The 24,291-nt window shown below is 45.7% G+C and overlaps 1 protein-coding gene across 4 annotated transcripts in view; it reads left to right on the top strand.

The window, feature by feature from the left end:
- The window catches only part of LOC124149276 (centrosomal protein of 104 kDa-like), an 88,607-nt gene that overhangs the window by 30,206 nt on the left and 34,110 nt on the right, over positions 1-24,291 (top strand). For all 4 annotated transcript variants that reach the window (XM_046520742.2, XM_046520743.2, XM_046520741.2 and 1 more), the window contains 9 exons: positions 2,129-2,227; positions 5,241-5,293; positions 7,927-8,000; positions 8,512-8,679; positions 10,331-10,392; positions 10,953-11,025; positions 17,740-17,805; positions 21,963-22,084; positions 22,199-22,433. In XM_046520742.2, coding sequence (XP_046376698.2) covers positions 2,129-2,227; positions 5,241-5,293; positions 7,927-8,000; positions 8,512-8,679; positions 10,331-10,392; positions 10,953-11,025; positions 17,740-17,805; positions 21,963-22,084; positions 22,199-22,433 — 952 coding nt within the window. The remainder of the gene's footprint in view (positions 1-2,128; positions 2,228-5,240; positions 5,294-7,926; positions 8,001-8,511; positions 8,680-10,330; positions 10,393-10,952; positions 11,026-17,739; positions 17,806-21,962; positions 22,085-22,198; positions 22,434-24,291) is intronic.

The following is a 24,291-nucleotide window of genomic DNA, read 5'->3' as shown; positions in this document are numbered from 1 at the left end:
GTCCATTTCTTCAGCTCCATTTCCGTCTACGTAGTCTCTCATAGCGCCTCACACAGGGTCATAGACACATCTAAATAGATAAACGTTAGTTTTGTCTTGAAAGTGTCCAGAGTTGGAGATTGTCTAATTTCCACTGGAAGGGAATTCCAGAGCACAGATGCAGTGTGAGCAAAGTTCTGTTGCCGAATGCTTTGAGTGAGACCATAGGGACACTAAACTGGAGTTTATGTGCTGATCTGAGATCTCGTGCTGGCTGGTGTAGGGTTAGAAGTTCACTCAGATAGGAAGGTGCTGTACTATAGTAGCACTGGTATGCAATGCACACGACTTTGTATTCAATCCTAGATCTTATTGGAAGCCATTGTAATGATTTTAATAAAGGAGTGACATGTGCACGCTTATTTCGTCTACATATCAATCTGGCAGCAGCATTCTGCACACGTTGCAATTTGCTACATAGATCCTGTTTGATATTAATAAGCAGACTGTTAGCATAGTCCAACCTGGATAGGATAAGTGATCTCACGAGCTGATGTGCCGCATCGTATGTCAACATGGGTCAATCGATGCTTTACCTCATATTTCACCAAAATCAGAGTTAGTTTGGCGAAGTAAGGTTTTCGAATATTGCTGACATGACGATCAACTGATGGTGGCTCGTGATGGTGATAAAGATGACAATGTTTGGATTCGAGACCCCATGCAGATCTGGGTTAGAATAGGTCCACAGCAACCTGCTTGGCGTAAGAGGCGACTAACAGGATCAGGTGGTCAGGCTTGCTGACTTGGTTGATGCTTGTCATCGTATCCCAAATAATCATTGCTCACAATATCAGTCACTGGATTGTCTGGTCCAGACTTAATTACTTACAGGCCGTCGTCATATGGCTGGAATATTGCCAGGTGTAGCGTTAAGCAACAAACAAACAAACACATATTGTCTTCTGACGTAGAATATTGTTACAGTGTAGAGAGATGGATGTTTAATGTACACATGTATATTCACTCCTGAACTTGTAGTGCCCAGTCCCCAGACTGTGTATTTTGTTGCTGAATCCAGAGTAGATGATTGTTGTTAACCTGTTTCCCCTTATGGTAATGCATGGCTGGTAAGCATGCTATTGTTACTATATCAGTCAAATATATCCTTTAATATTCTCTTGAAAACATTCCTTTACTCCTTCTCACCATTTGAATGTCATATTGGAAAGCTGTGACACGTTGAGGTGACCAAATGCTTGAAATTACAATCAATAGGATTGTTTTGTCTGAATTTTATACAATGTTGAATACTGAGTTTTGAATGAAATAATGTGAATTTCAAACTTGATCTAAGTAGTATGGATATTTGTGTTGTTGATTCTGATCACAATGGTCTGATTTACATTCACAGTTTGAGCAGAATTTTGTTCCATAATTCCATTTTGCAAATTAAGCAAAAAATTTCAACATGGTGAATATACTATTCTTTCCAGCATTTTATCTTTGACCGTCCTCAGTTCAAAGACTCATTATTGAAATGATATTGTGTCCAATGGCTGTAATTTTTGCAATATGACATTCACACATACCAATAGTGGCGTATACATAACCAGAAGCAAATCTGCTCACTGCGTAGATATAGCCATAACATTGTCTGTAGTATTCTCATGCTGTTGATGAGTATTGTCACGGTCTTGTACAAGGCTTATTCTTATGGAGATCATGATGCATGTCACTAAGTGACTGCAGATGCTGTGATTATCATCCACAGTAAACTACGGTTATAATGAACTCAAAAAGACCACTAATTTTAATTCGTTCGTTCGTCCATAGTTTCTTAAAAGCATATGTACGACATCTGAAAATGGACGGCACAGTTCGTTATATCCGACAGTTCGTTATATCGGACAGTTCGTTATAAGAGTGTTCGTTATAAACATTTTATTTTATATAAATGCATCTATTTGACACCTTTGATATGCGGTAGGGGTCTCAATCATTCCAGTAGATTTGTATTGAATTGCAGTATATATATATCTGCACAAGAATAAGCCGTGTGCTAATTTAGCATCATGGAAGCTTTAGTCCACAGGTACTCATTCTTTGCTTCTTGCTTTCTTTGACCTCTGACCTTTGACCTAATTAGGCAGCCCTCCCCCAAACCTGACCTTGAACCTGACCCTGACCCTGACCCTGACTCGTCTCAGCGTCGAGCATATGATGAGCGACCCCTGCCAATCCACAAGTAAGTTGTGTGACAAGCTAGTGTACAAAGCATGCTGGGACGCTGACTTCACGAGGCTATGGCATTTGTAACATGCATGAATTTTTTCTATGACTGCATAATAACATTCTCATGATTGTCTGGTCCAGACAAGATCATTTTATAGACTGCCGTCATATAGCTGGAATATTGCTGAGTGCAGCATTAAACAACAAACAAATGAACATACTAACATCATGAAGTGTCAGTGAAGACATTTTCTGTGTGAATTATTGACAATGCATGTGTGTGTTTTTTTTATCAGAATCATACAAGAGTTAGTTTGTTTTATTCCCCAGCAGGGATTCATGGCTGGAGAAAAGAGCTCAGATCATCTAAGGCCTCGGGATTCACTGTGCAGTTGCATCCCTCAGACATACTATAAACCTATGATTGTGGGTTCAAATCCCGATTCACCCTGATTATGTTTCTAGGTTTGTCAGTTCCATACACATGCTCAGGGATTTCACCAAAGTGGTCTGGAAGCTGACACGCCGTGACATAGCTGGAATAATGTTCAAAGCGGCATCGATCCCAACTCACTTGATGTAATGGATCATTTCTCAACGCCATGGTCTTTGTTACTGTGATACCTATCTCACCACTTTTAAATCCATTAAACAGGGTACAAACTTGTTTTGAGTAAAGACTCGCATTTTGGGGGAAAAGATTGTTGTCGGAAAATTGTGATTGTTGTCTCAATATGAAAATAAATCTTATTAGACTGTGTCTGTGGACCTGTTGGCGGGAACCAATTTCACACCCTGTTACATAAGACTTGCCCAGTGGCTCCAGCGATATGCAGTGGTCAGCTTGGGTATACTTCTGTATTACAATTGTGGCCATGGTACATTTCTGAGCACAGACTAGTGCCTGGTGTATATATCTGTAGAACCCTACAGGAAGACAATTTGACACCTTCAGTCTTACTTACTAGCGAACTCAGCAGTAACATTGTTGAATTTCATAGTGAAAAACACTATTTAGGGGCCTACCTTTTAATATTTTGGGGATGGCCTGGGGTTTTATCAACAACAAAAAATTGTCCTCGAAAAGTCTTGAACAAACAAATTATACTTCATATTGTTGAAAAATAAATAAACTGTCTGCCACAAAAATAATATTGTTGCAATGAATTTTTTGGCTCATAGTTTTAATTTTATAAATGTCTGGTTTTGCAGCTGCAGCTGAAAATATAACTGGTCTCAGTACAAATTCCCAGGCCCCACCCCCCAAATATTAAATGGTCGGTCCCTTACTCAATCTGTAACTTTATAGTATTGTGAAGAACTTTAGTCTCATACTTTGCACTTGCTTCCTGCTATCATTTGCATGACATATATAGTGTTGCACCTGTGTGTTCTGCACTTTTCACAACTTTATACCCCATACTGAAAGAATACTTGAAGAATTGTGGATTGTCTGTAACATATTTCAAAATTGACTTATAATCCGTAATTCAAGTTTCAGAAAATGTGTTTTTATGATCTTAAATTAGCTCGGTCAGTCTGTGACATCCTGAACAATTTGTGACATTGTCAATAATTTTTTTCTATGCATTGATATGACGTCACATTGCTAAGGTCTGCCAAGCAAATAACAAAAAATTGGAGAGTTTGCGTGAACAAGCCTATCAGCATGAATCATGATTGAAGATTGTAAGTTAGAATTACTGACATGACTTCACCTGTCTCTGTGCCCTGGTGGAGATTATTCCACAATTTTCCAGTATTCTCCACATGAATATATTATATATATATACATGATTATGGTAATCCTGAAATATGTTTGCAGTGTTGTGAGAAATATATGTGTTTCCAACTGTGTCCCTCCTTCTATTCCTACGCTCAACATGCTGACTAGAACAGAGGTGATAAAACGTATACTGGCTAGAACAGTGGTGATAAAATGTGTACTGACTAGAATAGAGGTGATAAAAAGTATACTGACTGGAACAGAGGTGATAAAACGTATACTGGCTAGAACAGTGGTGATAAAATGTGTACTGACTAGAATAGAGGTGATAAAAAGTATACTGGCTGGAACAGAGGTGATAAAAAGTATACTGACTGGAACAGAGGTGATAAAAAGTATACTGACTGGAATAGAGGTGATAAAAAGTATACTGACTAGAATAGAGGTGATAACAAGTATACTGACTGGAACAGTGGTGATAAAAAGTGTACTGACTAGAATAGAGGTGATAAAAAGTATACTGACTAGAATAGAGGTGATAACAAGTATACTAACTGGAACAGTGGTGATAAAAAGTGTACTGACTGGAACAGTGGTGGTAAGTGGTGCATGCTTCTTCAAGACAAATACAAACTGATTGAAAAAGGAATATTCATATATTCATTGATTCTTTTTTTAAAAAGAAGAAAAGAATCTTATTTGTTTGAACGTGGCAAATTGTTGTTAGAAATCTCTAATGTACTCTTTGTCATGAAGTAATTTGATAAATTGTCTGTGTGCAATGTATCAATATTCTTTGCTTTAGATGGCATTTTATCATTATTTCGAGGTTCTTTAGAGAACTTGTTGGTTAAAGTGTTGGCTTGTCACACCAAAGACCAGGTTTGATTCCCCACAAGGGTATGTAGTATAAAGCCCATTTCTGGTGTCTCCCACCATGATATGACTGGACTAAAATCACTCACTCACTCACCATTCTAGTCATCTTAGGTGCCACAATTTGCTGTGCAGAGTTGCATCCCTTTGGACATCAGGAACCTATGATTGTGGGTTCAAATCCTGGTTTGCCCCAATTATGTTTCTAGGTTTGTCAGCACCATAACTGTGGGTTTTACCGAAGTGGTAAACGTCTGAGACCTGTATCACTTTGGGCTTTCCTCCCACATCAAGCTGACATGCTGTCATATAGCTGGAATAATGTTCAAAGCAGCATTAAACCCAAAACATTCACTCACTCACTCACTCACTAAAGTCCAAATGAACTAGGAGAGAGTATGTGAGAGTATGTCCTCATTTTCAGACCTCCTCCAGTAGTGGAAGAAGAAATAGAGCCAGAGCCAGAAATGGCAGCAGGTGAGAATTGTTTTCACAGCAGAAAGACTTCATGTTGTTGGTGATAGGGGTTTGGGGGTGAACGTTAGGTCCAGAACAGTGTCAGCAGACAAACACTGGTTGACCAGGCTCCCCCTGATTGGAACATGGCTGACTGATAACTGCATTCACTCACTCATACAGTGTGGATCAATGCATACCCTGTATCGCTCTAGTGAGCCTGGAACATGGCTGACTGACAACAGCATTCTCTCACTCATACAGTGTGGATCCATACTTACACTGTATTGCTGTGGTGAGCCTGGAACATGGCTGACTGACAACAGCATTCACTCACTCATACAGTGTGGATCCATACTTACCCTGTATCGCTCTAGTGAGCCTGGAACATGGCTGACTGATAACAGCATTCACTCACTCATACAGTGTGGATCCATACTTACCCTGTATCGCTCTAGTGAGCCTGGAACATGGCTGACTGACAACAGCATTCTCTCACTCATACAGTGTGGATCCATACTTACACTGTATCGCTGTGGTGTGCCTGGAACATAGCTGACTGGCAACAGCATTCACTCACTCATACAGTGTGGATCCATACTTACCCTGTATCGCTGTGGTGTGCCTGGAACATGGCTGACTGTGACAACAGCATTTACTCACTCATACAGTGTGGATCCATACTTACACTGTATCGCTGTGGTGAGCCTGGAACATGGCTAACTGTGACAACAGCATTCACTCACTCATACAGTGTGGATCCATACTTACCCTGTATCGCTGTAGTTAGCCTGGAACATAGCTGACTGGCAACAGCCTTCACTCACTCATACAGTGTGGATCCATACTTACACTGTATCGCTGTTGTGAGCCTGGAACATGGCTAACTGTGACAACGGCATTCACTCACTCATACAGTGTGGATCAATACTTACACTGTATCGCTGTGGTGGCTTGGAACATGGCTGAACAGCAACAGCATTCACTCACTCATACAGTGTGGATCCATACTTACACTGTATCGCTGTGGTGTGCCTGGAACATGGCTGACTGGCAACAGCATTCAATCACTCATACAGTGTGGATCCATACTTACCCTGTATCGCTGTAGTTAGCCTGGAACATAGCTGACTGGCAACAGCCTTCACTCACTCATACAGTGTGGATCAATACTTACGCTGTATCGCTGTTGTGAGCCTGGAACAAGGCTAACTGTGACAACGGCATTCACTCACTCATACAGTGTGGATCCATACTTACACTGTATCGCTGTGGTGGCTTGGAACATGGCTGAGCAGCAACAGCATTCACTCACTCATACAGTGTGGATCCATACTTACACTGTATCGCTGTGGTGTGCCTGGAACATGGCTGACTGGCAACAGCATTCACTCACTCATACAGTGTGGATCCATACTTACACTGTATCGCTGTGGTGTGCCTGGAACATGGCTGACTGGCAACAGTATTCACTCACTCATACAGTGTGGATCCATACTTACCCTGTATCGCTGTGGTGTGCCTGGAACATGGCTGACCGGCAACAGCATTCTCTCACTCATACAGTGTGGATCCATACTTACACTGTATCGCTGTGGTGAGCCTGGAACATGGCTGAACAGCAACAGCATTCTCTCACTCATACAGTGTGGATCCATACTTACCCTGTATCGCTGTGGTGTGCCTGGAACATGGCTGACCGGCAACAGCATTCACTCACTCATACAGTGTGGATCCATACTTACCCTGTATCGCTGTAGTTAGCCTGGAACATAGCTGACTGGCAACAGTATTCACTCATTCATACAGTGTGGATCAATACTTACACTGTATCGCTGTGGTGAGCCTGGAACATGGCTGACTGGCAACAGCATTCACTCACTCATACAGTGTGGATCCATACTAACACTGAATTGCTGTGGTGAGCCTGGAGCATGGCTGACTGTGACAACAGCATTCACTCACTCATACAGTGTGGATCCATACTTACACTGTATCGCTGTGGTGTGCCTGGAACATGGCTGAACAGCAACAGCATTCTCTCACTCATACAGTGTGGATCCATACTTACCCTGTATCGCTGTAGTTAGCCTGGAACATAGCTGACTGTGACAACAGCATTCACTCACTCATACAGTGTGGATCAATACTTACACTGTATCGCTGTGGTGAGCCTGGAACATGGCTGACTGGCAACAGCATTCACTCACTCATACAGTGTGGATCCATACTTACACTGTATCGCTGTGGTGAGCCTGGAACATGGCTGACTGGCAACAGCATTCACTCACTCATACAGTGTGGATCCATACTTACACTGTATCGCTGTGGTGTGCCTGGAACATGGCTGACTGGCAACAGCCTTCACTCACTCATACAGTGTGGATCAATACTTACACTGTATCGCTGTGGTGTGCCTGGAACATGGCTGACTGGCAACAGTATTCACTCACTCATACAGTGTGGATCCATACTTACACTGTATCGCTGTGGTGTGCCTGGAACATAGCTGACTGGCAACAGCATTCACTCACTCATACAGTGTGGATCAATACTTACCCTGTATGGTGGTGAGCCTGGAACATGGCCGAATAAGGGTGAATGATTACGATGTGTCAGTTCCTGTTTTTACCCTGTGTACGTTTTTGTTCCAGGAGAGCCGGAACCCATGACAGAGAAAGATATCCGAGATGCATCATCTGCTATTGATGTGTTCGGACACCCACTTGTAAGTGATGCTTGTGGATTCTTTGAGAGCTGATTATAGCTGGATGAATTGTGGATGAATGGCTGGATGTGTATTGCAATATAGATATCTGCATTGCGATACCTATTGCGAGACAGTGTCTGACAGTGATTGACACTGATTATACATGCAGATCCTATTTTCTACAAACTAAAGTAAATATCACTTCCATTTTGTCGTTTTGTTAATCAATTTTGAATGGAAACACCACTTGTTAATCAATCTCTGTGGACATTTGAGTTTAAATGATACAAATAATAATCCAGCTTGTTATATAATTTTACCTGTTATACCAGAAAACAGGAAAAAATTGCAATACGGACCATTTGGTAGGTATACCGCTGTATCCCGGTAATGCCTGCAGCCCTGTTGGTTACTGGATGATGTTGGGTGGATGCATGATGCTGATGTTGATACAGGATAAATGACGGTGATTGTCGTGATGTTGCTGATCATCTTCATCATAAGCATGATAAGAGGACTTTATCACCAGGTATCGAAAGCTTATTCCAAGACATGGTCGTACCGAGAAGACTCCCTGTTGGCTGTGTACAAACAGACGCAGGCCTTGCCTTCCTCCACGCCAAAGGAGGATGCCAAGGCCATGATGAGGGCAGCTATTTTCCTCGCCAAAAGAGCGATCGATGACAAAGTTTATGCAGTATGTATTCCAACAGATCTTATGTTGGTCATTTTGGTGCCAGTTTTAGTTTTATTTGTTTTCTATTCATCACTATTCACTAAAAAATATTAAAATATTCTAGAAAGAAAGTACTGATGAACCAAAATGATCCTCTACATCTAATATTGATTCATCATGCAATGGCCTGACTGTGAATGTGAAGTTATTTTTGGGGGAGGTTCACATTTTAGTAAACCTACACCTACCCCTGGACCCAGGGTTTTCGCGATCTTAAATTACCTGCCCTTGATTTCCTTTAGCTAATTTGATTGGCTACGCTACTAGGTCTAACTTACCAATCAGAATGTGAGTTACAAACAAGCCTCAACATTGCGTTGGCGATATCAACAACACAGCGTCCAGTCCCACTGGTTACTGCAGAGTTTGAGGAAAATCCAACGTTGAAAAACTGACTGACAAGCAAAAAAAAGCATTCAAAAATCTTTTGGATGGGAAGGATGTCTTTGTGTTCATAAAAACTGACAGAGGCTTTGGTTTCTCAGCAATATGAATTACCTCCCTTACTCATTTTCCTTTTTCTCCATTTCCGACATGGGTACAATATGTAAAGCCCATTTCTGGTGTCCCCCGACGTGATATTGCTGGAATATTGCTAAAAGCAGCATAAAACCATACTCACTCACTCTCATTTTCCTTTTTCCTTATTTCGTTGTTTGTTTGGTCTGTAAAATGTTAGACCCCCTCCGTGGTCCAGTGGTAGAGTGTCTGCCTGGAGAGCGGAAGGTCTGAGGTTCGATCACCGGCCGCATCATACCTAAATACATTAAATGATGGTACTTGTTGTTACCCGGTCTAGCGTTCGGCATTAAGGGGCTAAAACAAGGACTGGTCGGCTCGGAGTCAGTATACTGTGTCTGAGTGGGGTATTCATGTTAAACTGCGGCATGGTATCTCATTGAGCTAGCACTATAAATCGGCATCAGTCCGGACTAGTATAAGCAGCTACACAAACACACACACGTACATGCACGTCGCTACATAAGTGCAATAATCTTGGATGCGACGTTAAACCCCATTTCACCTCACCTCACCTCAGTGGGCTAGCACTATAAATCGGCATCAGTCCGGACTAGTACAAGCAGCTACACAAACACACACACGTACATGCACGTCGCTACATAAGTGCAATAATCTTGGATGCGACGTTAAACCCCATTTCACCTCACCTCACCTCAGTGGGCTAGCACTATAAATCGGCATCAGTCCGGACTAGTACAAGCAGCTACACAAACACTCACACGTACATACACGTCGCTACATAAGTGCAATAATCTTAGATGCGATGTTAAACCCCATTTAGCCCAACACTGTAAAATGTTAATGAAAATCAAGGGCAGGTAATTTAAGATTGTGGGTCCCGGGGTCAGTGTAGGTTAACCAAAATGCAAGCCCCGGAGATGGGAAGGCCCTTGAATGTAATGATTGAATGTCCCAGGAGTGATGTTCCAGAAGTAAAGGATGAAGAACAGCATAACGTTGGTAGAAAATTAATTGTAGAAATTTTTCATGTGAAGTATGAAATATGGAGACAAATATTTTTACCCACAACTGTTTTAGACAGTGGACTTGCCAACTTTATACATCATATGGATCTGGTTTGTCTTTCTAGGTATTCAAGGCAGCTCTGCAGTTGGAGAAAATGATCTTAACAGACTATGTGCCAAAACACAAGTAAGTCACACAAATGTCTAGTCAAGGTACATGGTACATGGATGTGCAAAAAGAAACCGGTATGGTTGATTTTATTGTCAGAATACATACATGAAAAGGTAGGACTTAACAAAACTCTATGTGCCCAAGTAATCATTAACAGGTTTTTAAGGAAATATGTGTTCGGGGGTGGCATGGTGTTTTTGGTTTCAGCAGGGTCTGTGAGTCGCTGAAGTGTAGATGAATTTGCTAGTCTATCAATTACTTGATAATGTGGTTTGGCAGGGAATATGATGGCAGGAGTACTTCTGTGGTGTTACTTTTTTATAAAAGCGGCAGGAGCTACTGGTAGGCAGACATGCTTATCCTTTTTGCAAACACCTTGTGCATCACTCATTTTCAGTGATCCATTCATATAATTTTCACTGCTATTATGCCCATTGGAATCTGTTTCGGCGGATAATCAAGACTGGTTATTTTCTTTCATTGACGTTTTATATTTACCAGATATAAGTGGTCACAATTTATTTTGACCCATTGTCATGTTTCATGTCACCGCTAATATATGTGTAATGTTTCAGAATACCTCGTCAGGAGACGATTTCTGCCGTAGAGAAGACGATCCCCAATCTCCTGCACAAATCAGGGGACACTGTAAGTTGCCTCTCTTGATCTGCATGTGATCATGACTTTGTGGACCTGTTGCTTGTTTTCAGTAGAAGGGAATATGAAGAGTGACATCTGGAGGAGTTTGTCAGTCGGAGAGTTTTATTTCCACTGTTTTGATTCCCTCTTGTCCAGGTATATGAAAAATTGACTGAAGCGGGTTTTTTATCAAAGTTTAATCGAAATCAGAGTTAGTTCGGCTAATTTTTTAACTTATCCTGCATTACTCCGTATTGCATTTACTGCTATGTTTGACAGAGAGACGAACTGTGTGAGATCCAGCTGCTGAAGAAAGTTGTCCCAACCAGCCCAGGAGGCAGCGCCCTCTCACAGTCGGCACGTGACCCGGAAGTCATGACGTCACACAAAAAGACATAACTGCTTTGTCACCTCCACGGACGGACGTACTTTGTATCCCTTGTGGAAATTAAAGCTTATTATTTGTTTTTTATATTTTGCGTGTTTCTACATTCATTATATGCTGCTACATTGTTACCTGATATGGGCCGTGACCTTAGGGTCTTCCCATTCGTAAATTGTAACGTTTATCGCTCGTCTGTGGCTCACGTCACAGTAATTTACGGGCGCAATGTTGTTCCCGCCATTTTGTTTTCTTTCCCGCCATTTTGGCCATTCACCACGTGGCCACGTAATGTCGTGTTCTGCGTTTTGAATTCTCTCTTTGGCTTGGGTAATACATTACATTTATGTATGTTGTTTTGGTGTGCTTGAAGCCTTGCCTTTTCGCTACCTCTCAGCGTAATTGTTTCTTCTCATAAACTTCAATATAATACGAAGTTTATGAGTTACATTATGTCTCCCGTACTCTGTGGTTTTGCCACATGGTTACGTGTTTGCTTAAGGCTTTGCCTTTTCGCTCCCTTTTAGCGTACTTGTTTATCTCATAAACTTTAATAAAATATACTGTTTTTGAGTTACTTTATGCTTCCCATACTTTGTGATTGGCCACACATTATGCTTCCCGCACTTTGTGGCTTTGCCACATAGTTATGTTTTGCTTAAATTCCAGATTTTCTGCCTCGCTGCACTTGTTTCCGCGGGAACAAATCTGGTCGGGGCCGCCCCTTTCTGCCGTGATTGTACGACGCCCTGTACTTTCACAAGGCAGTGCCGATGTTGCAGTCATTCGTAGCTGTGATCCTTCAGCTCATGCGAGTATCCAGGACACACCTCGCTCAACGTGCTCGTCGACCCCCACCTACGTTGACGGCAGCAGCGCTCAGCGGAGCTTCACGGCGGCTCCCAACGTAGAGTCTGCCTCCCATGGCACGACATACGACCGTTCACGGTCTCCTACTCCACTGGCGGCTCCAGCGCTCCCAACGTAGAGTCTGCCTCCCATGGCACGACATACGACCGTTCACGGTCTCCTACTCCACTGGCGGCTCCAGCGCTCCCAACGTAGAGTCTGCCTCCCCTGGCACGACATACGACCGTTCACGGTCTCCTACTCCACCGGCGGCTCCAGCGCTCCCAACGTAGAGTCTGCCTCCCCTGGCACGACATACGACCGTTCACGGTCTCCAACACCGTCAACGCTGATGTCTCCGGCGCCCCCGGCGCCTCCGATGACTCGGCGCCTCTGATGACACGGCGCTCCCGGCGCTCCCGGCGCCTCTGATGACACGGCGCTCCCGGCGCCTCTGATGACACGGCGCTCCCGGCGCCTCCGGCGCCTCTGATGACGCGGCGCCTCTGATGACACGGCGCTCATGGCGCCCACGGCGCCTCTGATGACGCGGCGCCTCCGGCGCTCCCGGCGCCTCTGATGACACGGCGCTCCCGGCGCCTCAGGCGCCTCTGATGACGCGGCGCCTCCGGCACCTCTGATGACACGGCGCTCCCGGCGCCTCCGGCGCCTCCGATGTCTCGGCGCTCCCGGCGCCTCTGATGACACGGCGCCTCCGGCGCCTCTGATGACTCGGCGCTCAACAAGCTTCATGACTTGTTCATGACAAGCTGTTGACTCGGCGCCTCCGATGACTCGGCGCCACCGGCGCCGCTGATGTCTCCGCGCTCCGGCGCCTCCGCATCCTCTGATGTCTTCGGCGCTCAACAAGCTTCAGATCAACAAGCTTTATCAAGCTCAGATCAACGAGCCGACCATCCGATCTTCTACTGCGGCTTAAGGGGCATCATCGGCAATCGCCTCCCCGGCGCCACTGCCCTCTTCTCTTGCTGCCGTCTCATAACTCGTCACACGGAGAAGCATGGTGAAACAACTGTCGCCGCTCCTTTCGCTACTCTCCCGTCGGTCTTCGGGATCGTAAATATCGTTCTACTTCCTGGGTGGAATCATTTCAACCAATAGACAGTTGGTCTGATTCAACTTGCCCACTGAGACGTTATCCATAATCCCGTCGTTTAAAGCGCTATGATTCCGGAGAGATGACCTGCGGGTTTCCATCGAAACAGAGCGTCATGTGAACAGCGTCTGTATCAGATTCGACGACGACATCCACTTACAAAGAGTTTACTTCGTCGACATCGCAGACATCAACGCTGTTCTACCCTACCCTAGCGCCAGCGTTCCTGAGAGAGACTCTTCCTCGGCGCTCCCCGGGTTTTGCACGACGCCCATGGGGTTCCGTGTTTTATCGCAAAACTCGGGTACACCACTTTATCGTCTCTCACACAGTTCATTGAGGATTGTCTGTGTGTGGAGTTTGCACCTCAGTTCCGACTCCAAGGCGGTTTTCTCGGCTACTGCGCAGAGTGATTTACATGTCACGTGTCAAGTACTCGGACTGTCAACAACTCCGACCGGATTTAGGTCAACTTACCATGGCAAGGGGTGCCATGTATTTCTACAGATTGGTTTCCATGTCTACCTGTACGCTTGGTGATACCACTCAACCAGGCGCCTGTCGCAGTCCATCCATGCACGGATGTTGGAAACAATAGACCTCCTCTACCAACACGGCTGTCACGAGGAACCTTGTTTCATCAACCCTTCGCTATAAGAACGATAGCGCCTATAGGCGTTCAAGGGATGGAAGAGATCGCCTTCCTTCGTCCGGTTTGATCTTTTCGACTACGACACCTTCCTATCTTCCGCCTTGACTACCGGACACAGTGTCGATTTGATACTTAAAGTCCCTCGGCCGTCCCACTGACCCCTGTTGCATACCTGCCTCGTATCGTGTTGTCGTCCTCCATCGTCACCTCGATATAAGAACAGGAGTACTTATACGCCGCTTCAGGGATGAAAACGATCTCATTACTTCGTGCAATGGCCATATTGCCTCGACTTCCTACTACCCGGTTACGTCGATGCCCCGGCGGTCGATTGTGAAGCTGGTTTACTTCGTCTACTTGAGGTTGGCTCGCAGGCGATCACACCTTTTTCCGAATCGTACCGACGGTACGCAATCGCAGACCCCTGTTGCTGACTACCTCCCCTGCCACCTTGTCAGTGGCTAGTGGCCCACGCCAGCCCACATTGTGACCACCTGTGATCCAGAGATCAACACCATTGGCACAGCAACAGCCTCGAGATAAATGCTTATCCAGGACGGCACTTGCTGACAGTGCATTCTCGGTCACGCCCTGTTGATCGTGTCCACTGACGACGTCACCGTAGTGTGGTGTTTGCGGACCCAGAGTTCTCGCCCCCCTCCCGGCGCCACAAACTCGACCGGCGCACCCGAGAATCACCATCTTCGGCGTTCCAGGCGCCTCAAGCTCTCCGACGCCTCACGCTCTCCGGCGCCTCGGGCCAGACTATGTGAAACGGTCGACACCCCAACCCTAGATCTGTTTGCCTCATATCTGAATGTGGCCAGCTGTCGTCTTCCATTCCACCTGTGCCGGATACGACCGCTGTGGCAGTCGAAGCCTTCCATCGTTCCTGAGAAGGATTACGCGCGTACGCTTTTCCGACTCCGGTTCTCCCTCCCACGGTTCTTCAGAGATCCAGGCCACTCGACCCCTGCCATTGACTTTGGTCTCGCCTTATTGGTCAGCCAGAAGTTGGGTTATCGACCTCCGAAACATAGCCAGAGACAACCCCTGGAACTTCCGGTGTGGTCCAACCTTCTGCTCCATCCACACGGTCTGTTAGAATGAGAAGCCACACCCTCATACCCGCATGTTATCGTCTGCACGCCTGACACACATGCAGAAAGCCAAGGGCTATTCGGCTAGAGCGACCAAGGCTATTGCTTCAGCCCACCGTCCATCTACAGGGGGACTGTATGCTGATAAATGATGCTTGTTCCAGGCATTTTGTTCTGACAAACACCAGGATCCGATGACAGCGTCACCGCAGATCCTGGATCAGTTCCTTCTGTACTTGTGTAGCACCCATCGGTTGAAGGGCTTACCACCCCCACATACCTGGTCGCCATCTACTCCGTTCTGGCCATCCCGGACGATCGGAGAAAGACGAAAATTCCCGACCTACGGGCCTGGCTGCGCTCGTTCAGTCTTGAAGACCTGAAGACCAAGTTTGGACCGCCTGCGTTGGATCTGAATGTGGTCTTCAACGCCCTTCGAACCACTCCCCTCGTCTTCCTTCTACGACCTTAAGTAGAAGACGGGTGTTTCTACTGGTTTTGACTACTGCCGCTCGAGTCCATGTACAGCACGCCCTCGACGTCTCCCATGCCCGGTTCGAATGCGGTACCCAGGGCGCCGTTCATCATGGACCGTACTGGGACGTCAGCGTAAAGACTCAACTCCCAGGACAGCCTGATTGATCATTCCTTGTCCCCTCCCCCCTCGTCCAGTGCGGGTGCCGAGGATGAGGATGAGCGTCATTATGCCCAGTAAGGGCACTGAAGGTTATTCTACGATCTAAAGACTGCCGCAAGTCTAGGAAACACCTTTTTCTGCCGGTCTCCCCTTCGTCGCTGTCGTTGGTCAGCCGGAATACTTTTCCCTGTGGCTCCGGGCGGTCATCCTTAAAGCGTATGAGCCGCCGGATTGGACCCTCCCCCCAAAGGCTATTACCTGAAATAAAATGAGATCAGGGCGATCGTATTTACACTGGTTCTTCACGGTATACTGTTCCATCCCGTCGTTCAGGGAAGCCTGTTCGTGGCGATCGGACACCGCCTTCACCAACCACTACTTCCGTGATGTAGCCTTGAAAGTTGTCGCCGGCGTTCACAGTTTTGGTCCCTGGTTGTAGCCCAACAGGTCATCTATCTCCGACGCCACTGATTCTCCGATACCCTGAGCGGGGCCCGTCGACCTCTCTGGTGTTTATCACCCCAGACGAGACGGCTCTCTTGCGTTCCGCATTCGCTCTTAGGTCAGTTTTAGTTTTGGGTTACCCGACTCATTCTATTGCTGTCACCTATCCGGGTTTTACTTTTTGCATCAACTCTCGTTTCCTGACGACAGGAATGGTAGTAGATGTGGACACCGGCGCCGACGCCAACGCCGCTGCTTCTCTGGTACCTGGGCGGTGCCCGTCGACCTCACCGGTGTTCCTTGCCTCCAGCCTAGAGGGCTCTCCTGCGTTTCGCATTCGCTCTTGGGATTGGTCGTAGATTTTGCCGCCGACGCCGCTGATTCTTCGATTCCCCGAGCGGGGCCCGTCGAACTCTCTGGTGTTTATCACCTCAGATTAGCTCTAGGTTCTACTGCGTTTCGCTTTCGCTCTTCGGTAAGTTATATATTTTGGCTACACGCCTCATTGTATTTCGGTTACCTATTCGGGCGTTTCGTTTTTGCATCGACTCTTGTTTCCTGAAGACAGGAATGGTCGTAGATGTTCCGGTCATCACTTGTATGCGGTGCGGATTCATCGGACCTTGACGAGGGTTTAATATGGTTCACATCTGAAAGTATGCCCACCGGCCAAGCCGTCTGATAAAGATGCAATACGGAGTAATGCAGGATAAGTTAAAAAATTTAGTAAAATCTAAATATTTTTTACATTTGTATACTTATCCTGCATTACGAAGTCTAAGTGCCCTCCCTTTCGCTACGCTACCTCCCCACGAAGTTTCAGATGTTATGTTTAAAGCAGTTATGTCTTTTTGTGTGACGTCATGACTTCCGGGTCACGTGCCGACTGTGAGAGGGCGCTGCCTCCTGGGCTGGTTGGGACAACTTTCTTCAGCAGCTGGATCTCACACAGTTCGTCTCTCTGTCAAACATAGCAGTAAATGCAATACGGAGTAATGCAGGATAAGTATACAAATGTAAAAAATATTTAGATTTTACTAATTTTTTATTTTTGAATATATTGCTGACATGGCAGTGATCTGATGATGGCTAGTGATGGTAATAAAGATGATGATGTTTTGATTCGAGACCCCATGTAGGGTAAGCCCCCAGTAACCTATACTTGGCATGAGAGACGACCTTATGGATTTGGGGGTAAGCCTTGGTGAATTCGAAAATGTATGTCAGCCCTGACTGTACGTATTGTTGCTCTGGATATCAATCACTGTTTTGTCAAGATCAGCCATCATAGAGTTAAATAAGTGCGGAGTTCTACATACATTGTTTAATAATAGCACTTCACTGCAGTATATAAGCATGTCAGGTATTGGTAAGGATATGACTGAAATACTCTCTTACTGGTGTTATTTATGAAACCGCCTCCTTGGTGTAGTCCCCTGCCATGATATTGCTTGTCTATTGCTAAAAGCGGCGTAAAACCCTACTCACTGTATTAATGGAAGATGGAACAAGTACTCCACTGTAAGTTTCTGTCCTTTTCAGGCTGTACGGAACCGAGATGACACCAAGAAGTTCATCCAAGATTTATCCAACTTCCCTGAAGTTAGGGTACGTCATTTTTTCATAATTCCCACAAAGCCAGGAGGGATTAACCTGGGTGTATCTCTTTCCATGTCCGGGGCACTCTCAGTAATAACTTTCAGGGTTCTTAGGCATGAACATTGAGCTAGTGACATGCTCCACATGACCCCAGAAGCCTTGAGCTTATAAATAAAGGGGATTTCAATATTACATTAGGGAGAACCATTTGCACTCTTAACTTGAGTGTAGTCTATACCATTGATTTCTTTATGATTCAAACAGCCCAATACCCCAAGATTTGGAATGTCAATTATTTGCAGCAATACATAATGATCCAAGCCTGAAATCCACAGGGTCTGGAAGATGTTCAAGATTTAAGGGTCTTTAGTTAAGAATACAATGAGTTTCTAGCTTGTGTCTCTAACTCCTGTAAAATATGATGAGTTGTATATTTTAGTTGGATCAGGTAGTGAGGCTGAGTGACTTGGTGTGTGTGTCAGCTACATGGATCAGGTGGTGAGGCTGAGTGACTTGGTGTGTGTGTCAGCTACATGGATCAGATGGTGAGGCTGAGTGACTTGGTGTGTGTGTCAGCTACATGGATCAGGTGGTGAGGCTGAGTGACATGGTGTGTGTGTCAGCTACATGGATCAGGTGGTGAGACTGAGTGACTTGGTGTGTGTGTCAGCTACATGGATCAGGTGGTGAGACTGAATGACATGGTGTGTGTGTCAGCTACATGGATCAGGTGGTGAGGCTGAGTGACTTGGTGTGTGTGTCAGCTACATGGATCAGGTGGTGAAGCTGAGTGACTTGGTGTGTGTGTCAGCTACATGGATCAGGTGGTGAGGCTGAGTGACTTGGTGTGTGTGTCAGCTACATGGATCAGGTGGTGAGGCTGAGTGACTTGGTGTGTGTGTCAGCTACATGGATCAGGTGGTGAGGCTGAGTGACTTGGTGTGTGTGTCAGCTACATGGATCAGGTGGTAAGGCTGAGTGACTTGGTGTGTGTGTCAGCTACATGGATCAGGTGGTGAGGCTGAGTGACATGGTGTGTGTGTCAGCTACATGGATCAGGTGGTGAGACTGAGTGACTTGGTGTGTGTGTCAGCTACATGGATCAGGTGGTGAGACTGAGTGACTTGGTGTGTGTGTCAGCTACATGGATCAGGTGGTGAGGCTGAGTGACATGGTGTGTGTGTCAGCTACATGGATCAGGTGGTGAGACTGAGTGACTTGGTGTGTGTGTCAGCTACATGGATCAGGTGGTGAGACTGAGTGACATGGTGTGTGTGTCAGCTACATGGATCAGGTGGTGAGGCTGAGTGACTTGGTGTGTGTGTCAGCTACATGGATCAGGTGGTCAGGCTGAGTGACTTGGTGTGTATGTCAGCTACATGGATCAGGTGGTGAGACTGAATGACATGGTGTGTGTGTCAGCTACATGGATCAGGTGGTGAAGCTGAGTGACTTGGTGTGTGTGTCAGCTACATGGATCAGGTGGTGAGGCTGAGTGACTTGGTGTGTGTGTGTGTCAGCTACATGGATCAGGTGGTGAGGCTGAGTGACATGGTGTGTGTGTCAGCTACATGGATCAGGTGGTCAGGCTGAGTGACTTGGTGTGTATGTCAGCTACATGGATCAGGTGGTGAGACTGAATGACATGGTGTGTGTGTCAGCTACATGGATCAGGTGGTGAAGCTGAGTGACTTGGTGTGTGTGTCAGCTACATGGATCAGGTGGTGAGGCTGAGTGACTTGGTGTGTGTGTCAGCTACATGGATCAGGTGGTAAGACTGAGTGACTTGGTGTGTGTGTCAGCTACATGGATCAGGTGGTAAGACTGAGTGACTTGGTGTGTGTGTCAGCTACATGGATCAGGTGGTGAGGCTGAGTGACTTGGTGTTTGTGTCAGCTACATGGATCAGGTGGTGAGGCTGAGTGACTTGGTGTGTGTGTCAGCTACATGGATCAGGTGGTGAGACTGAGTGACTTGGTGTGTGTGTCAGCTACATGGATCAGGTGGCGAGGCTGAGTGACTTGGTGTGTGTGTCAGCTACATGGATCAGGTGGTGAGACTGAGTGACTTGGTGTGTGTGTCAGCTACATGGATCAGGTGGTGAGACTGAGTGACTTGGTGTGTGTGTCAGCTACATGGATCAGGTGGTGAGACTGAGTGACTTGGTGTGTGTGTCAGCTACATGGATCAGGTGGTGAGGCTGAGTGACTTGGTGTGTGTGTCAGCTACATGGATCAGGTGGTGAGACTGAGTGACTTGGTGTGTGTGTCAGCTACATGGATCAGGTGGTGAGACTGAGTGACTTGGTGTGTGTGTCAGCTACATGGATCAGGTGGTGAGACTGAGTGACTTGGTGTGTGTGTCAGCTACATGGATCAGGTGGTGAGACTGAGTGACTTGGTGTGTGTGTCAGCTACATGGATCAGGTGGTAAGGCAGAGTGACTTGGTGTGTGTGTCAGCTACATGGATCAGGTGGTGAGACTGAGTGACTTGGTGTGTGTGTCAGCTACATGGATCAGGTGGTGAGACTGAGTGACTTGGTGTGTGTGTCAGCTACATGGATCAGGTGGTGAGACTGAGTGACTTGGTGTGTGTGTCAGCTACATGGATCAGGTGGTGAGGCTGAGTGACTTGGTGTGTGTGTCAGCTACATGGATCAGGTGGTGAGACTGAGTGACTTGGTGTGTGTGTCAGCTACATGGATCAGGTGGTGAGACTGAGTGACTTGGTGTGTGTGTCAGCTACATGGATCAGGTGGTGAGACTGAGTGACTTGGTGTGTGTGTCAGCTACATGGATCAGGTGGTGAGACTGAGTGACTTGGTGTGTGTGTCAGCTACATGGATCAGGTGGTAAGGCAGAGTGACTTGGTGTGTGTGTCAGCTACATGGATCAGGTGGTAAGGCAGAGTGACTTGGTGTGTGTGTCAGCTACATGGATCAGGTGGTGAGGCTGAGTGACTTGGTGTGTGTGTCAGCTACATGGATCAGGTAGTGAGACTGAGTGACTTGGTGTTTGTGTCAGCTACATGGATCAGGTGGTGAGGCTGAGTGACTTGGTGTGTGTGTCAGCTACATGGATCAGGTGGTAAGGCTGAGTGACTTGGTGTGTGTGTCAGCTACATGGATCAGGTGGTGAGGCTGAGTGACTTGGTGTGTGTGTCAGCTACATGGATCAGGTAGTGAGACTGAGTGACTTGGTGTTTGTGTCAGCTACATGGATCAGGTGGTGAGGCTGAGTGACTTGGTGTGTGTGTCAGCTACATGGATCAGGTGGTGAGGCTGAGTGACTTGGTGTGTGTGTCAGCTACATGGATCAGGTAGTGAGACTGAGTGACTTGGTGTTTGTGTCAGCTACATGGATCAGGTGGTAAGACTGAGTGACTTGGTGTGTGTGTCAGCTACATGGATCAGGTGGTGAGGCTGAGTGACTTGGTGTGTGTGTCAGCTACATGGATCAGGTGGTAAGACTGAGTGACTTGGTGTGTGTGTCAGCTACATGGATCAGGTGGTGAGGCTGAGTGACTTGGTGTGTGTGTCAGCTACATGGATCAGGTGGTGAGACTGAGTGACTTGGTGTGTGTGTCAGCTACATGGATCAGGTGGTGAGGCTGAGTGACTTGGTGTGTGTGTCAGCTACATGGATCAGGTGGTGAGGCTGAGTGACATGGTGTGTGTGTCAGCTACATGGATCAGGTGGTGAGGCTGAGTGACTTGGTGTTTGTGTCAGCTACATGGATCAGGTGGTGAGACTGAGTGACTTGGTGTGTGTGTCAGCTACATGGATCAGGTGGTGAGGCTGAGTGACTTGGTGTTTGTGTCAGCTACATGGATCAGGTGGTGAGGCTGAGTGACATGGTGTGTGTGTCAGCTACATGGATCAGGTGGTGAGACTGAGTGACTTGGTGTGTGTGTCAGCTACATGGATCAGGTGGTAAGGCTGAGTGACTTGGTGTGTGTGTCAGCTACATGGATCAGGTGGAAAAGGCTGGTTCCCTGAATGTCATCATACGCCGATGGGGAGGGGCGTTGATGATAATGTCAATCACTGGGTTGTCTGGTCCAGACTTAATTATTTAGAGGCTGTTGTCATTCAGCTGGAATACTGCTGAGTGTACAGATAATTTATCCTGTTTATTTCTGCATGTTGTTCTGTTACTATTGCAGCCTACCAATGTTGTACCTCATGAGTGTGTGAAGCTCTTCAAGCCCAACATGGCGCCACGGCTGGCACAGAGTCGGCTGGAGATTGTGGAGACACTGTACAAGGATCTGGGTCTCTCTACCAGGTACTGGCATCATGTCGAAACAAGGGTCAACTGTCTACATCGTCGTCATACTTCTGTCTTAGCTGAAACTACAATAACATTTAGTGTGAGAATAAAACATTTGTGTCTTTTCAGTGGGCTAAACGTTGACAACCTCATGCCTTTCTGTGTGGAAGCACTGAACCACAACGCCGGAGAGGTGCGAGAGGTCTCCGAGAGAATCATCAAGAATCTGTACCGCGAAGTAGGAGCCCCTGTCAAGGACTTCCTTCCCCCAGATGATGAGAAGACGCGGAAGAACACTCTATGGCGACAGTTGTTTGAATATTTTGACAAGGTGGACGGCAAGCCCAGTAAATCTGATCAGAAGGTGAAATATCGTTAAGTTTACTAACCTGGTTGCAAGGTGTTTGGTGATACTGCATGCTTCCTTTGTTCTTGATGAAAATGTAAGGTTTGCAAGATGATTCTTAAAGGATACTCCTGAGAAATGTAGGGCTGTCATTTAAAATGTCTTCTTGAGAGGTCAGATGTAGGTGGCACAGGTCTGATTTCATGACTAGTGCTAGTATAACAACTACTTCTATAAATATTGCAAACTGAGACTTAACCTGGCTAGATAAATTTTGTTTTTTAAGCATTATTGCATAGCAAAGAAACCGTTTCAAAATTTGATTTTTTTTCTTCCTGGTCTTATGCCATTGACATTAGTGAGTCGATAATGAAAGAAGACACAGTGTCTTAATTATCAAGGCACTTATGACACTGTCTAGACACATCTCTGTGTGTATAGGTGATCATCCATCCCCTTGATGGGGCATCTTCCTGAGGCAAGGGAGTTAGCTGACTATAAAAGTCCATTTTCAACCCTTGCCAAACTAGGCTGGAATTATGGATTTGTATATTTTACCTGGGCTAATGGGTCTATGCTTAGTCCAATCAAAATCATGTATCGAAGTCGACATCAGGTTTCTCTGCCGTGCAGTTTTCATTCAATTGCAGGATTTGCAAAGTATTTGTACCGTCAGCGTAATGTCAACAGATATTTTCCAAATATTTTGATGTTTTTAATCAAGGTGCTCACATAGTGTGAACCCCATCGCGAAGTAAGACCCGTTTTATTTCTATATAGGTCATGACTATCGATCATATCATCTTGATTGGGCGCCACCATTTTGTTTGAAGGAAATGCAAGTAATATGAGAGGTGGAATCTGATTGGTCAATAGTACGGACATAGAAGGGACATAACTTGTAATAGCCACTTGTCTCGATATAATCGAGCCCAGAAATTTCATCCAAGTTTGGCAAGGGTGAATACTGGATTTATATAGGCAGTTAACTCCCTTGCCTTGGGAAGATGTTGATGCAGCTTCTATGCAGTGTAGTGATGATGCCTTGTTTAGTCAGCTGATGAAATACAGCTGTGTAAAACGCACATATATTTGTAAATATTGTAGTATGTTTTTCTTATTGGTTGAAGCATGATGCTGTTGAGAAGTTCCCCCAAGGAAATGATTTTCTACCAGTTTGTATAAAGTATATTCAGTGGGGGGAATGGGAGACAACTTTTGTACATAAAGTGTTGTAAAGGGAGACAACTTATGTACATGAAATGAAGTATTGTAAAGGTAGACAGCCTACGTACATGAAGTTTTGTAAAGGGAGATAATTTATGTACAGTCAAGTTTCATTAATCCGATACTCGTTAATACGACAATCGGCTTTATCCGACACTAATGATGGGAACCGATTAAATCAGTGGTATTTAGACCCGTTCATCCAACAGTTGTTTTGTGTTAAACTTTAGAGGTTGCGTGCTTAAAAAACATATTCCGCCAACAATGTAACAGAACAAAATGAATTTTTATTTGTTATTTTTTGATTACGTGTTTGAATCGTTATCTGTCGCGAAGCTGTCCAATTTTCGATCACAAACGTTGATACTACTTAATTTCGTTTATCCGACATACTCGTTACTCTGACATAATCATATGCAACCATCGATGTCGGATTAACGGGACTTGACTGTACATAAAGTGTTGTAAAGGGAGACAACTTATGTACATGAATTGTAAAGGGAGGCAACTTACATGTACATGAATTTCAAGCTCCTGAAAGCGATATTGCTGCCTACAGTCATAAGCTCCTCACTGTGATGGGTGGCCACAGCCATGCTTGGAGTTGAACTCGCAACTGACGGACTGTTAACAAACAAGCGATGACTGC

The sequence above is a fragment of the Haliotis rufescens genome, unplaced genomic scaffold (genome assembly GCF_023055435.1).
Source record: "Haliotis rufescens isolate VD_foot unplaced genomic scaffold, xgHalRufe1.0.p SCAF_13, whole genome shotgun sequence".
In the NCBI taxonomy this organism is placed as follows: domain Eukaryota; kingdom Metazoa; phylum Mollusca; class Gastropoda; order Lepetellida; family Haliotidae; genus Haliotis; species Haliotis rufescens.
The sequence above is the reverse complement of the archived record's forward strand: the minus strand, read 5'-3'. Positions and strand labels throughout refer to the sequence as shown.